This window comes from Microtus oregoni, unplaced genomic scaffold, assembly GCF_018167655.1.
Source record: "Microtus oregoni isolate MIOR12 unplaced genomic scaffold, Mior012 000006F_ref0000085, whole genome shotgun sequence".
Taxonomy (NCBI): domain Eukaryota; kingdom Metazoa; phylum Chordata; class Mammalia; order Rodentia; family Cricetidae; genus Microtus; species Microtus oregoni.
In genome coordinates, this window is record NW_024543065.1 from 38,683,679 (window position 1) to 38,700,283 (window position 16,605).

The 16,605-nt window shown below is 38.7% G+C and overlaps 1 protein-coding gene across 3 annotated transcripts; it reads right to left on the reverse strand.

Annotated features, from left to right (window-relative positions):
- Positions 1-4,312: 4,312 nt before the first annotated feature.
- Positions 4,313-16,317, reverse strand: LOC121449248 (zinc finger protein 54-like). Of its 3 annotated transcripts, none has more exons than XM_041653552.1 (5): positions 16,282-16,311; positions 14,125-14,214; positions 10,400-10,491; positions 8,091-8,217; positions 4,313-6,289 (listed from the first exon to the last, which is right to left on the reverse strand). In XM_041653552.1, the coding sequence occupies exons 2-5, from the start codon at positions 14,156-14,158 to the stop codon at positions 4,449-4,451; spliced, it is 2,094 nt and encodes a 697-aa protein (XP_041509486.1). In that variant the 5' UTR covers positions 14,159-14,214; positions 16,282-16,311; the 3' UTR covers positions 4,313-4,448. The 3 variants fall into 3 exon arrangements, with proteins under 3 accessions (XP_041509486.1, XP_041509487.1, XP_041509488.1); XM_041653553.1 differs by lacking the exon at positions 16,282-16,311 and adding an exon at positions 16,176-16,193; XM_041653554.1 differs by lacking the exon at positions 10,400-10,491 and having other exon boundaries at positions 16,282-16,317.
- Between the last annotated feature and the right edge of the window lie 288 nt (positions 16,318-16,605).

The window sequence follows — 16,605 nt, forward strand, 5'->3', positions numbered from 1 at the left end:
ATTAATTTAGCCCTTTTCTAATCATCTGTGTTGCGCCCCTACGTGCGCTTACTGGGGAGATTCTAGCCTATGTTCATCCTGGGTCGGAGCTTCATGGCATGTGTCTGCCCAGGAGTGGGGCATGGCGTCTCTCTGAGGTGTCTGCTTCCGAGAGGAGAGCTGTGGAGTCTCTGAGCTCACTTTCTCTTCCTCCCAGTATCCTGTTCTGTTTACTCCACCCACCTATCTTCTAACCAATAAAATGGGCCAAGGCAGTTCCTTTATTAGCCAATGACCTTCCTCCATCAATGCTGAAATACTTTCTTTAAATTCTTCTGTCTAGATTTGAATATCTCTATGATCTGTTTTATTAAACCCTTGGCCCTCATACCAAACAACTTTTTAAGAGATTAAACCATAAATTATCAAAACAAGAATTACCAAAATGATAATTAAAAGTATGTCAATCCGGGTTGATTATCCTTTCATTTAATTGTTCCATTTTTAAATCATACATCACATAATCATACAAATACCTAACTTTCTCTACCATAATTGTTTTTCCCATTTTTTATTGTGGGGAAAAGACTCGTTTAATACCTCCCTTTAAGAATTCCCAATTTTCAGGGCTGGAGAGATGGCTCAGCGGTTAAGAGCATTGCCTGCTCTTCCAAAGGTCCTGAGTTCAATTCCCAGCAACCACATGGTGGCTCACAACCATCTGTAATGAGGTCTGGTGCCCTCTTCTGGCCTGCAGTAATACATGCAGACAGAATATTGTATACATAGTAAATAAATAAATAAATATTTAAAAAAAAAAGAATTCCCAATTTTCTCACCAAATCTGTTGCTGATGACAATGAAGATGTGAGGCTGACTGCTACTGTGTAGAGTAGTAAAAACCTGACTAGATTTCAAGGCAGCAATCTAGTCTGGCATTACTCCAAGAAGGGGGTTCAGAGAAAGCCCTCTAGGAGAGAAGAAAGGAAAACCTGGCTGACAAGGCAGTTACTCAAGCTGTGTGTAGGTCTGGCCTATGCTGTTGCATGCAAAGCCACAAACAATTTTTTTTTCATAGATTGTACCCAAAATACTGGGTGCCTGATGTAACACGAATTCTAATTGGTATTAATAAGAACCAATGCCAGGTGGTGGTGGCGCAGGCCTTTAATCCCAGCACTTGGGAGGCAGAGGCAGGCAGATCTCAGAGTTTGAAGCCAGCTAGGTCAAAGTGAGTTCCAGGACAGCCAGGACTGTTACACAGAGAAACCTTGTCTCGAAAAAAATCAAAAAATAAATAAATGTTTATTTACTTATATAAAATAATAAGAACCCAGAGACAGATATAGGCATTAATGCTGAAGGTCGTAGAAGCAGAGTGACCAGTTACTTGAGTTCTTTTACCTCTACCAATGTTCAGACCAATGGGGTGATCCTGTCTGAAGATGGTGAATGCCATCTTCAGAATCCATCCGTCTCCACCAAACCTCAGACTGAGCTCCTGTCTCCTTCTGACTTATATTTCTCTCCCCACACAGCCATATCCCTTCCTGTCTCTGGTGTGGGACTCCATTGTAGTAAGATTAAAGGTGTAAGCCACTACCACTTGGTCTCTAGTGGCTTAGTTCTGCCTGTCAGGCAAGCTTTATTTGTTAAAGCACAATAAAAGTATCACTATAGTCTTCTGCCTAGGACTTAATGGCAGGGAGGCCCCAGATGCACCCCAAACAAAAGAGGTCATTGCCAGTGCTCTTGGTTAGACACCCTAAGTACATGATGTTGCTAAAGACATCAAACATCTTGGTTGCAAGATAGAAAGACAGCAATCTTGAACATACTGGGAAACTTTCCTTCCTGGTTACCTTTCATAGACTGCTGACCAAGAAATGATGTCAATGGTCTTAGTTACCCCTGGATTCTGCATCTTACAATAAAAACCTACTAGGCAAGATTTGTGCACTTGTACAATACTAGAATGACTGCTTATGGTCATAACCAACCACTCTCTTGATTGGTTTTGAATCCTGTTTTATAGAGAGGAACTCATGCCATACTCATAAACCAAGGCTTGAGGAATATAGTCCAAGGATAGAACCTATTGATTTTTCATTAATGACCAAGTTGTTAATCTTCCAACTATGTATTTGTTTATAAGTATCACTTTGTTCTACTCTCAACCCTGATGAAATAAGTCTTCTCTCAGTTGATGGTGGGTAATAAAGAGACTCGTAACTGTTCTGAAAGTACTATGAAAAAGTAACTGTAATATTGGCACAAATAAAATTTCATTGTGGCTGAGGGAGGGTCCCATGAGTCTACTTTATCTCTATGAGGGTCTACTGGTAGTTAATGGTGGTTATATCATTTTATTTTATAGTGTGGAGTAAATACTTAGACATTTTTCTTCAGTAGTTTGGTATGGGAAGTCCTTCTGTATACATATTGCTTTTATTGAATAATGAATAAAGAAGCTGCTTTGGGCCTATAGCAGGACAGAACAGAGCTAGGGCGGAGAAAACTGAATTCTGGGAGAAAGGCAAAGTCAGGAGAAGCCATGTAGTCATCACTAAGGACAGATGCACTGGAAACTTGCCAGTAAGCCACAGCCACGTGGCGATACACAGGTGAGTAGAAATGAGTTAATTCAAGATGTAAGAGTTATCTAGAAATATGCTTAAGTTATTAGCCAAACAGTATTGCAAATAATATAGTTTCTGAGCGATTATTGCGGAACTGAGAGTGACAGAAACCTCTTCCAACAAATTGGCGCCCAACGTTGTTGTCTGAGGTTTTCTGTTCTGCCCAGTTCCCGCAGTCCTTAAGTCTCAAAGAAATTATACAGAGGTCTACATTAGTTATAAACAGATTGGCCTAGTAGTTCAGATTTCTTATTAATTCTTAAAACTTATATTAGCCCATTATTCTTGTCTATGTTAGCCATGTAGCTTGGTACGTTATTCTGTAAGGCAGTCACATCCTGCTTCTTCTGTGGCTGGGTCACGACTCCAGACAGAACTTTCCTCTTCCTAGAATTCTCGTTGCCCCACCTCTACTTCCTGCCTAGCTACTAGTCAATTAGCATTTATTTAAAATATAAGTGACAGGGTACAAACCATTTTCCCACAGAACAACATGGGACCCAAACCCATGACCCTGAAATTAAGAGTCTCATGCTCTACCAACAGTAGTTCAAAATGAATTTTTGATCCTTAGGGATCTTGTTTAGTTTTCTTTTGCCGAACTGAGTTTCTCTGTATAGCCCTGGCTGTTCTGAAATCTCCACCATAGCCCAGGTTGTGCTCACTGAGATCCACCCACCTTTGCCTCCTGAGTACTGGAAATTAAAGGCATGCATCACCAAGCTCAGAGTGCGTGAGGATTCTGTTTGTGATAAACTCATGTTGTCTCATGTACAGCTCATCTCTTTACAGCTTTTCACCTTCATTATACTATAAGTTTTAACCCTATTAAAGATTTTGAAAGTGAACAAAAGATAAGTATCTACTAGAACATTTCCTTGTGCTTTATCTCATACTATATTTGTTTTTATTTTGGCAATTTTAGCATTAGGTCAAGAATTTGTCAAGTTCAATGTGTATGGTGGGTGTGATTTCTAGTGAACCGAAATATATGGGAATTACATATGACATGCTTTTATATGCTTTCTCAGAATTATGAATTTTGTGAGGTACAGTTCAGAGATCTTTGTCACATATTTTTACTACCATTTACTTGAGAGGGTATATGTACTTATCAGTTCTGGCGCTAACTACATAGGCCAGGATAGTCTCAGACTAGGTGTCTTCTTGCCTCTGCCTCCTGAGTGCTAGGATTAATGGCATGCACTACTTAGTCTACCATTATTATGAATTCTTGAATGTTGAACAAGATGAACAGTTTTTAGGTCATCTTACTTGGTTTTCGGAACAGGAATTCATTACGTAACAGTCTTGGCTATCCTGTAACTATCTGTGTAGACTAGGATGGCCTCAAACTCACATGTATTCACCTGCCTCTGCCTCCCCAGTGCTGGGATTAAAGGGAGGTGGCATCAGCATTGCCCCACTAAGCTAAATGATTTTATTACAGCTTTCCCAGGGGTCAGAGACATCAATTAGTAGGTAAGAGCACTGGTTCCTCTTTCAAAGGACCAGGATTCAATACCCAGCACACACACATGAACGAACAACTGTCTGGAAGTTCAGTTTTAGAGAATCTCATGCACTCTACTGGCATTCACCGACACCAGGCAAACATGTAGTGCACAGAAAGTGTTGTAGGCAAACAACCCAGAGACATTTTAAAAAAATTCACACAGCTAGTAGTACACAATTTTATTTTAATATAAACTCTGTCATATTTTTTAAGATTTAAATCTTCTTTAAAGGCTTTTACAAGTTTTTTATATTTATGCTTCTATTGTGTATGATGTTGGGGTTTATAAGCAGAGAATAATGAGAAATGCTACGTCACATCATGAGAACGGTATTTTTCTCTCCAGTGTGAACTCTCTGATGTCTTCTAAGACTTGAAAGATAGATATAAGACATGTCACAGTCTTCGCATTTATGAAGATTTTCTCCAGTATGAATTTTCTGATGTGCTCTGAGGTAGGAGAACCTAGTAAAAGATTTGTCACATTCCTTACAACTGTAAGGTCTCTCTCCAGTATGAACTCTCTGATGTGTTCTGAGATTTGACATGTGGCTAAATGATCTGTCACATTCCACACATTTGTAAGGTTTTTCTCCAGTATGAAGTTTCTCATGTCTTCTAAGATTTGATATCTGACTAAAGGACATGTCACAGTCTTTGCATTTGTAAGGTTTCTCTCCAGTATGAATTTTCTGATGTATTTTAAGACTAGAAATCCGGAGAAAGGACATATCACAATCTTTGCATTTGTAAGGTTTATCTCCAGTATGCATTTTCTGATGGGCTCTAAGATATGAGCATGTAGTAAAAGGTTTGGCACATTCCTCACAACTGTAAGGTCGCTCTCCAGTGTGGACTCTCTGATGTGTTCTAAGATATGAGTTATGGGTAAAGGATTTGTCACATTCCCTACATTTGTAAAGTTTCTCTCCAGTATGAATTTTTTGATGTGCTCTAAGAGTTGAAAACTCAGGAAAAGATTTGTCACATTCCTTACATCTGTAAGGTCTCTCTCCAGTGTGAACACTCTGATGTCTTCTAAGATGTGAGCACTTGATAAAGGATTTGTCACATTCCATACATTTGTAAGGTTTCTCTCCAGTATGAATTTTCTGATGTGTTTTAAGGGTTGAGTTCACAGTAAAGGATTTGTCACATATGTCACATTTATAAGGCTTCTCACCAGTATGGATTCTGTGATGCCTTTTGAGATGTGATAATTCAAGAAAGGACTTATCACACTCTTTACATTTGTAAAATATCTCTAAAGAATGAGTTTTCTGATGCCATCTAAGAGATGCATAGTGTGTAAATGCTCTGTCACACTCGTTGCATTTGTAAGGCTTCTCTCCAGTATGCAGTCTATAATGTCTTCTAAAGTGTGAAAGTTGATGAAAGACCTTGCCACATTCTTGACAACTACAATGTTCCTCAGCAGTATGGATTTTCTGATGTGTCCTGAAACCGGAAAGGTGGGCAAAGGATTTGTCACATTCCTTACATTTATAAGGCTTCTCTCCTGTATGTATTTTTAGATGGCTTTTAAGAGCTGCAGACTGTCGAAATGACTTTCCACATTCTTTGCATTTGTAAGGTTTTTCTCCAGTATGAAGTCTTTGATGTATTCTAAGATTTGCACACTGGTTATAGGATTTGCCACAAAAGTTGCATTTGTAGGGTTTATTTCCATTATGAATTCTCTGATGTACAGTGAGACTTGAGGCAGTACTGAAACATTTCTTGCATTTCCCACACTGGTATGGTTTCTCTTTAATGCAGATTGGTTGTTGCAAAAGACTGTATGTAGAGTCAAAACAGTTATCATATTCTCCCTGCCTTTGCTCTTTATTTGCAGTGTAGAGTCTCTGATCTTTATTAATGCTGGAACACAAATTTAAAGATTTCTCACAGTCCTTAGGTTTGCAAGGTTCTTCTCCAGTGTGCATGCTGTCATGTCTATATGGGTTTGATGAGTCAAAAGAAGCATCCCCGTGATTACTGCACCTGTAGTTGTTAGAGTTTTCTGTAGTTTCACTTGTTCTATAAAGTGCACATGTGGACGGGTCATGAAGCACTTTGCCAAGCTCATCACACTGACAACACTCCTTTTCAGTCTTCACTTGTTGATGGACAGGATCACATTTACAATAGTTCTCTGAAAATGAGTAAAATTTAGAATAATAGAGTTTGGTTCAAGATTAAACATTTCATTAATGACTGTCACTTTAAGATGTCTCTTAAGGTAAGTCTACCAGGAACTAGACATTTTTTTTACTGTAATTTTACGTATTCTCACAAAAACAGCCTAACAGCCTTCAAGTGTCTGTGATTAATAATAGATATCTCATCTTTACAAAAAATGTCTAACAGCACAGGACAGATCATATAATTGAGGAATCAGCTTTGGTATACAGATCACTGACTAATTATATCTAGAAACATGCATCTATGTTTAAATATTTCTTCTCAAAAATTGAGAAACAGGAGCTTAATTCAATCCCAGGTTCACATTATTTACACTTACTAGTGATAGTTCATGCAGAATACTGTTCAGGAGACCCAATTCCTTTAAGGATTAAAGTCTAATTTAAAAGCATCACAGGGTTTATTTCTTTCTCTAGAAAAACACATTAGATTTTTCAAAGGTAATAAATGCATCCAGGTGGTGGCGATGCGCACTTTTAATCCCAGCGAGGATCTATCTCTGTGAGTTCGAGGCCAGCCTGATCTACAGAGCAAGTTCCTCCAAAACTACACAGAGAAACCCTGTCTTGAAAAAATGGGGCGGGGGAGGGAGGAGGAAAAGAAAATAATAATAATGGTTGTAAAGACAGCGTTCTGCCAGACATCAGAGGCTCTAGATTATTTGAGGCAGGGCTGTCATGGGCAGCCATTGCTAATTTCTATCCTTCACTGTCTGAGCTTACACACACTGCTGTGTTTCTTAATTTTCCTGATAGGGTTATTCTCAAGTCTACTCTGTACACCGATTCCTGAGAGTATTTCCCAGAACGGGGTTTGTGTGTTCTCTACTGAAAAGAAAATGAATATTTTAATATGAAGACACAACAGCAAGAAAGGCAATTGCAGAATAATCCTAATCCATGGACATTCACATCCAACTCAAAATTTGGAAAATTATTTCACTCTCATTTCAGCAGAGTGAAAGAAAACGTCATCTTGTACTAATTATTAAGTCATCATAATTCAGGTGCAATAGACACAGCGGCTTCTAACAGAAATTAGAACGGACAGAATGCATCCTGGAGCCAGAAGACTACACTATGTTAAATGATCAAGAGTCTGTTCTAGTGGAATTGAATTTCAGTTCTTCTTTTCTCTTTAACTGGAAGCCATGATTCTTGCCCTGTTCATTCACTAGCCCACCCTCGTTATGACTACTCTCTTCTCTTGACATTCCAGGGCAATCTCATTTTCTCTGTACAGGTGACCAGGCTTGCCTTGCATGCAATAATCCAAATGTCCTGTGAGATAACTCATGACCCATGCTAGAATTTTAGAAAGACTACAGACATCTAACATAGTATTCTGCTCCTTACATGAAGAGAACACATAGTAGGTGAATACAGGAATGACTTCCAACTGCTATTTTCTGTCACAATCTTCAGCATAGTTAGGGAGAATTTTCAGTTTCCATACCTTGAATTTCTTCTCAGAATTCAAAATCATGGCAGTACAATCATGGACATGGAGTTCTAATTTATGGGTAAAAATACTATACGATACTAAGTTTCTGGAACCAAAATGAGGGGTGCATGATACCGCTATCATGGAAAATGAAAAGAAAAATGTAAATTCCATGAAAAAGTTATTTTCTCCTACCAGTCTTTCAATAGTCTCCTATTGTTTCCATGGCAGCTTAATGGAGTTTATAACCTATGAAGTCAGTATATACAAATGATGAGATAGGAATTCTAGAAGCAAAATGATCTCACCCACAGAGACCAGGTTGCTGTAATTCTCCAACATCACATCAATGTACAAAGCCCTCTGAGCAGAGTTCAGGCATTCCCACTCCTCCTGAGGGAAGTCCACAGTCACATCCCTGAAAGTCAACAGACCCTGAAACAAAAAGTACAGTTTGAGCAGGTGATCCTTGACAGAGTGCTTTCCTAGATTTGAGGAGTCTTGTGGAAATATAGATGAGTGAAGACAATTAGTCAACCAAAAATGATTTCTAATATAGTCACCTTGTAAAATAAATTTCTTAACTCTGTGAATATAGAATGAAACAATAGTATCACATGCATATACACAAAACAACAGGTATTTAAGGTATGGACATGGTTATTTATCTTTTATGGATGCTGTGTTTATATCCTACAGGATCAGAGTGTACATGTGTCAGAAGGAAAATGGTGATGAGGAAATGTGCTTTAAATGTTATACCTGAGGATCACAGTAAAATATTGATAGTGAATCAATTCTGTGAACTCTATATTAAAACATGCTAAGTATGTATGTTTAAATTCTAGGTGCAATGGTAGTCCATTAAAGAGAAAGGAAGGCAGAATTCATTATTAACTTTATAGGCAAAGAATTTTGTTTTTTTCCCTACCATAATATGAGTGCAACAGCACTGTATCCTATCAAGTTTTACATTAACATATAAGAAGAGGTAACATGTAGGATTGCTTTTATAAGAATATTTGAGACACTACCAAGCAGATAGAAAAATCTATATCAGCCACATTTGATATAATCTAAAATTTTAAGTAATAGGCATAAGGCAACTTAGACAAGTACAATTTCAGAAGTTCTGAAGAATATTTCATTCTGAAAGAATTATACAAACTGAGCGAAATCCAAAACCACGCCAAATAATGATTTCAGTTGCAGCTAAGTCGTAAATGTACATTTATGTGTAGTAACTGAGAATGCATTCAGAAGTGACATAGACTTCCTGTGAGTAAATGAAGATATTAAATTGTTTGAGTATTATAGTCACTTTTCAGTGCTTTCCTAATATAATATAGCACAGAAGAATGGCTCTGGAGAAAATTTGAGCTATTGTGTCTGAATTTTGTAGTCCTCAATGTGCTTTTTAGTATTCATGTTGTATCAAATAAAAATGAATCTGTACCTGAAACATTTTCGATAGGGGCTCATACCTAGAATTTACTGAGAATTACATCAACTAAATACCAAGGAAATAAAACTGCCAGTCAGCAAATAGGCAAATGAAGTGAACAGAGACTGTTTTAAAGACAAAAACCACAAATGGCCAATAAATATTTCAAGTCTTCAGGGTCTTTAAAATGTCATCATGTTAACACAAACTAAAATTACTTTGAAACAGTGCATCACTCCAGGCTTAGAATGGCTGTTATCAACTAACCTGACACCAAATGTTGACAGGATGTAGAGAAGAAAGAACCGCCATTAACTGTTTTATGTGTGGGGGTCTGTGAAATAATATAGCCATTGTGGGAATAAGTCTGTAGATTACTGAAAAAAATTGAAGATGGAACTAATTCATGACCCAGGATTGTCACTCCTGAGAAGACAACCAGAGAACTGCATACCCCAACGTAGAGATATTTACACCCCAGATACATTGCTCCATTATTCATCATAGCAAAGTTATGTAATCAAGTAAACTGTCTAACAAAAGACGAATGTACAATGAAATGGTATACATATAAAAAGGAATACTATGCAGCAGAAGAAAAAAATGTAATAAAATTTGTAGGAAGATGGAAGGATTTAAAATATGCAATATTAAGTGAAGTCACACAGTGGTAGAAAGAAGAAACCATGTTTTCCCTTGTCTGCAGAATCTAGTCAATCACATGTGTATATGAAAACAATGTACAAGTGGGCACAGCAGGAAATGAGGAAAGAGAACAAGACAGGTTAAATATCAGGGTTGAGGTAGGACTCAATGCAGGTAATGAACACAAGTTTTGAAAAAGGAGATGAAGCTAAGAGCTTTTCTAGTTCTAATTTCATCAGATTTTCTTTTTCGTAGTAGACAAGTTCAGAAAAATATATTTGATACTGAAAATATAAAATCCCATGTGAGGCTCAAGAGCTTCTGTTCCCAACTACTACTCTAACTACATGAAAGTACATCAGGATGTGTACTCTGTAGATCTGGTTATTTTCAGTGAGTGATTTTGTTTTTGTTTGTTTGTATATTTTCTATAATAAAATTTAAAAAATAATCAGAACCAGAAAATTATGGGTTTGCAATGTCTGAATATACAACATTACTAGAAAAGGAGTGGACATGACCACTGACCTGGGACATGTTTACTGGAGAGCCAGCCATTTCTTTCTGTTTCTCTTCTTTAAGTTTCTCTTTCAGGAGCAATGAATAGATGGCTTGTTGGCCTTTTATATAAGGGATCAAAAAAAAAAAAAAAGTCAATACTGAAAGGATGTCAAACCACATGAAAAGACTCAAGCAACAGAATATACCAGGTATCTGGCCAGTGATTCCCAAAGTCAGAAGATCATGCAACAACATTTTAGGATTGGAGAAAAAAAAAATCACTACCAAACATATTATTGCATCCAAAAAATCCTATATTAAAACTGATGGAGATGTAAGTGCAGTTCAAGGTATTTTTGAAGTAAAACAATTCATTTCAACAAAGCTGGACAGAAGACAACACATCAAAAGCAAAATATATAAAGGAAAAAAATCAGAGGAATTATCCCAAAGAAAATGGGAAATAATAAATTTCATTTGAAGAATAGATAAATATAGGAACTGGGAAGTAATAAACCATGGGAAAAACAGCAAACCACTAATTCCCATAGAGAAAGAAGAGGAATACTGTGGATAATTAAACCAACAACATCAAAAGCAAAACCATAGGGATTAAAAGCCCTATCAAAAAGAAAATCTAGCCACTCTCAAAGTCAGTATAAAAAATCCTCAGTTAAGCAAATATAGCATATGGCCCAGATGTTCCACTCCTTGGCAAATGCTCAAAGGATTAAACATCCTACTTCACACTTGCTCAGTCATGTTCACAGCTGCTCTACTCACAATAGCTACAAAAGGTAAACAACCTTAATGTCCTTCAACTAACAAATGGATAGTGAAAGTGTGGTACACATACACTATGGAATACAATTCAGCTGTAAAGAAAATTGAAACCACGAGCTTTGCAGGTAAATGGATGAACCCAGAAAAAATCATTCTGAGTGAGGTAATCCAGATCCAGAAAGACAGACAATGGTTGTTCTCTCTCCTAGGAAGTTCCTAGCTTCAAATCCCCAGATGTGAGTCCTCAACCTGGAGTGACTGTAGTAACCAGGAAAGTAGAAGGAGAGCACCGTGGGGTGTGGGTGGGTGGGTGTGAGTGGGTGGGTAATAGAGAGTTTATGTTGACACAAATTCCCTGGGTACACAGCACTCAGAAAAAATGTTGTAATGCTTGAGTTACACCACTGCGGTTCCAGATCAGACTAATGCAATAGCGCAGCAGATCCAGAACCTGCCTAATAGCAATGACCAGGGGAATGTCAGCAAAATTACACAAATACGTGTTGTAGACTGGATAGTCTCTTCAAACAGTGGTATTGGGAAAAGTATCCACATAGAAAAACATGAACCTAGGTTCAAATTTCTCCTACACAGAATGAATCAGAGATTTTCATATATGGTCTGAAACAGTGAATCCTGCATAGTAACACAAAGGGGTAACACTTGATACAACAGTAGGAACTGACAAACAGTACTGTGTAAAATAAAAAAAAATCATGGAAATCAATTAAAAGTATGAAGAGACACCCTACAAAGCAGATACATTGATTGGCTATCTATTTATAGTACAATGGATCAAAAGCCAGAATCTATAAAAAAAAAATTCAAAGGGAACAAATAATAACATACGCAATAAATAAGCAAATGAATTGAATAAACTGGGCTTAACAGCAATTCTAATGGTCAATATGTACATAAAAATAATAAAGTATAGGTCTTAACTAATACAAACGTAATATACAAAGATTCCAAATCTGATGTGGGAGTGTCATATATCAATCTGTTGATTTCATTGGTTAAGTAATAAACAAACTGCTTGGGCTCATAGCTTCGAACATAGGTGGGTGGAGTAAACAGAACAGAATGCTGGGAGGAAGAGGAAGTGAGCTCAGAGACGCCATGCTCCCGGCTCCTGGGCAGACACACATGATGAAGCTCCGACCCAGGATGGACGTAGGCTAGAATCTTCCCGGTAAGCGCACCTAGCTGTGCTACATAGAATATTAGAAATGGGCTAGTCCAGGTGCGAGAGTTAGCCTAGAAGAGGCTAGATAGAAATGGGCCAAGCAGTGATTAAAAGAATACAATGTCCATGTAATTATTTCGGGGCATAAGCTAGCTGTGCGGGCGGCGGGGTGCTGGGGACGCAGCCCCGCCGCTCTTATTACTACACAAATCTGCCTAGTCAGTGTCCACATTCAACTTCCTAAACAATAACAAATGCATCTCTCTCAGTAATTTTTTAAAATGTAAATAGATAACATTTTTTTATCTAAGCAAAAGATATAAATACATAATTTAAGGAATGAAAAATGAGAGCTGACATTAAAATATGTACTTTTATGAGAAAAAGTCATTGCATATCTAAAGATGGAAAGTATTGAGAAAGAATGAATTTTTTATAATGCTATGACTATGGACAGCAGCAGACTTCCGATAATTACAATAGTGACAGAAAGATCAACACAAAAGTATCAAAATACAGACTAAAGAGTGACAGCAAATGATAAAACGGTCCATTAGATAGAAAGTCTTTGACCAACAAGAAGGGTACATGTGACAAACCTGGAAACGCAGATATCCGCAGCAGACAGAAAACACGAGAATACATAAAGCATGTTAAACTTGACACAAGCCTCACGTTCTTTGCAAACACAAGACAACCTAGAGGGAGGTCTGTCTTCCCTAAGGCTCCAAGCAATTCCTACCTGAATCCCATTAGCCTGTTTTACAGAGAGTAATCCTTAAAGTACCAAGGAACAACAGAGGCAGAAAATACTAAGAGGATCAAACTTAGAGGTGATCTCTCAGTATATTAAAATTACAGCAATGGAAACCACAAGGAATTGTCATGACCATGGACACCAGGCGATCACCATGGGGAGACAGTACAGATGGAGTGGCAGCCTGTAAATATACTTTCTGATTTCTTATAAAACTATGCTGGTATTATTTTCAGAAATAATGGTGACATTAACACTAAAAAGCAGAGAATGTGCTAGAATATCAAAAGCTTCAAGATTGTGAATGCAATAAATAAGCCTAGAGGTATTAATGTGATCATTTTATAATACACTAAATTCATAGAAATGAAAACCAATTAATATGGAATGATGACAAGATCAGTGATATGAACAAATAAGAAGAGTATCCCTCACAATTCATTGATGTAGGATTCCCCTCTTTATCCTATGAGTATGTTTTCTTACCACCGGTTAATAAAGAAGCTACTTCAGCCTACAACAGGGCAGACTATAACCAGGATGGAAGAGATAGACATAGAGAGAGAATAGGTGGAGTCAAGGAGACACCATGTAGGTACCAAAGGAGAAAGACACCAGCCACCAGCTTGAACCTTACCAGTAGGCCACATCCTTACAATGATACACAGATTAATAGAAATGGGTTAATTTAAGATGTAAGAGTTAGCAAGAAATATGCCTAAGCTAGTGACCAAACAGTGTTGTAATTAATATAGTTTCTGTGTTATTATTTGAGTCTGGGCAGCCAGGAAACAAACAAGCAGTCTCATTCTACAATGCATAGTCAAATAAAATTTATTTGACTCCTAGTATCAATTCTTCTGTAGAACCTGTTTTCAAACCTACTACAGGATAATTCTGTGATCTTTCTTCATGGAAGTCTCCAGAATATTTCTAGTGAAACAGAATGTAGGAAAACTGATTTCAAGTCCTGCTTCCACAGTCACTTGAACCCTTTGCCATCCCTTCTGCAATCCCTCCAAATACCTGGATACTTAGCTACTGTCTCCTCCCTCTCCATCTTCCAGGCCTCTTTGTTCTGCAGCACAGTGAGCAGGTCTGGGTGATCAGTTGACCCTGCACATGAGAAAGAGACTCTTCAGGAAGCACCTGGATTTCTAACACAGTACTGCGCTCAGTGGATGAGGAGAAAACTAAATACAGGATTATACAAGTGATTCCCCAATTGTCATCAATGTCAGAATGCTGAAAATATTTAGAAAATGTTTTCAGTTAGTGTAACTTGAATGCCACTTCCAATAACAGCTCAGTCAAAACTCAGGTGCAGAAACAACACTGAATTATTGGGACAAGAATATTATACACTAGTGACATCCTGAATTTACCATAGCCCCAATTTGATAGAAGCCTTAGATCTCTCAAAGGGTCACAAACGTGCAGGGTAATTTGCCAAGACACCCTGAGGAGGAGCAAGGGAGTCTGAAGCAATGCAGTTTCACCCACAGAAACCAGATCACTGCAATTCTGTAACATCCAGTGTCTGTACAAAGCCCTCTGAGCAGGGTCCAGGCATGGCCCCTCCTCCTGGAGAAGTCCACTGTCACACTACTGGCTGTCAACAGACCACAGAATAAAAAAACCAACAGTTTCAGTAATAGTTGTGTTGGTGCACACCTTTAGTCCTAGCACCTGAGAGAAACAAGTGGGTGGAATTCTATGAGTTCCAAAACAGCCTGGTCTACCTGGTAAGTTTGGAGGCAGACAGAGCAATGCAGTGAGTTCATATGTCAAAATGAAGCAAATTCAAGAAACAAAAAATAAGTTTGATCATGCATCCATGTACTGAGTGATTTTCTTGAGGTAAGGAGACAAAAGGCTATTCAAGCTATTTTTTTTCTGATGTAGATGAGTTATTGTAATTATTCAAAAGATGCTTCCTAAGATTATTTTATACTATAACACCTTTTCATTCCTTTTTTCGTTTTTCTCCCCCGAGACACATTTCCCTGTGTAGAGCAGGCTGTCCTAATACTTGCTCTGTAGACCAGGCTGGCAAGGAACTCCCAGATCACTTGTGTATGCCTCCCAAATGCTGGCAGTGAAGGCGTGGCCAGCACCACCAGGTAGCTTATAATACCTTTTGTAACTGTGAAAATACTGTGACCAAATATTATAGAAAGCATACTGCGTTTTTCCCATCTTTAAGCTCCACATAACTCAGCAGAAAAATACACATTTTTTTTTCTTTTCTCTTCTTTCCTTTTTTGAGACAGGGTCTCCCCCATGAAGCTGTGACTGTCCTGGAACTCATTAGGTAGACCAGACTAGCCTCAAAATTGTTGAGACCCAGCTAGTCTGCCTCCCCTGTGGTGGGATTAAAGGTGTGTGCCACCAAGTCTGCCAAAGACACTTTTTAAAAATGCTCTATTTACATTACAAAGAATATACGTGTCATATGAAAATTTAAAGGCAAATAAAGTTTACTTTTAAACGTTAATGTTTACAACCATACCTATGGAGCTCGCAAAAAAAAATACTTTCGGATTCAATTAAATTTGCGGGCGTTCATTTCATGACTAATATATAAAAGAGCTCTAGAAATGCAAAATCCCTAGTTCTGTGTGCCATTCTCCTGAATAGCGAAGTGGTGTAACAACAAAGTTGGCGTAGATGAACGTAAATTTGAAGAGCTTTGTTCTGTTCACCACAGCACAGAGAACTGTATTTACAAACATCAACACACAAACTCAAATATTCTAATAGGCTATTTTTATGAGAATATTTTAGCAATCAGAAGGTCAATGAAAAAAAAAACCTGTCAGGATTGGTTCAAGTCATATTATCTAAAATGTACCGACGAGGGCCAGAAATCCACAGTAGAATTTCAGAGCCAATTTCCTTAAGAGCAGCGGAGAAACAGCTCTGGTCCCTTCCCTCCTGGGTCCCAGCCCCGCAGCTCCTCTGACCTGGGAGGTTCCAGGGCCACCCGGCTGCGGTTCCCCCATTGCTGACTTTCCCAGGCCGCCCGCCGTGGAGACGGCGGCTCCGGGGAGTTTTCGCGTCCCCGCGACACCCACCGCGTCCTCGTTCCCAGGTCTGCACAACACGGATTCCCCACCGTGCAGGTCCCCGACAGGGAATAGTACCCGTCCCTTCTGTCTTTTGCCCCTCCGAACAACTTACCGGCCTCAGCAATCCTCCTCCCCAGCTTTAAACCCCTCCTCTAACCCCGCTCAGCGTGCACTTCCTCTACACCTGACCAGTGGCAAATGACTTTCTCTACACGCTATTTCCGGTTGAGTGTCTCCTCCCTAGTGAGACCCAGCGCTCTTCCTGCCCTTCCTGCGTCTCAGGCTTCCATCCCCACAGCTCCAGCTGTCAGGTTGCCCTGGACCCGCTCTGCACGGCCTCCCCTCATGCTCGCTGCCAGCCTAGAGCAGATCTGGATCTAGGAGGACGCTGCATCCCTGTATCAGACCCGACAGTGAGTTCAGAACCCTTCAGATA

Bases quoted from the DNA above. Each gene is read 5' to 3' on its own strand.
- LOC121449248 (XM_041653552.1), bottom strand. From the start codon at position 14,158: ATGGAGAGGGAGGAGACAGTAGCTAAGTATCCAG. The intron at 10,492-14,124 runs GTATTTGGAGGG...CTTATATAAAAG, and splicing joins GACAGTAGCTAAGTATCCAG to GCCAACAAGCCATCTATTCA. The intron at 8,218-10,399 runs GTCAGTGGTCAT...TTTTTGTTTCAG, and splicing joins CTCCAGTAAACATGTCCCAG to GGTCTGTTGACTTTCAGGGA.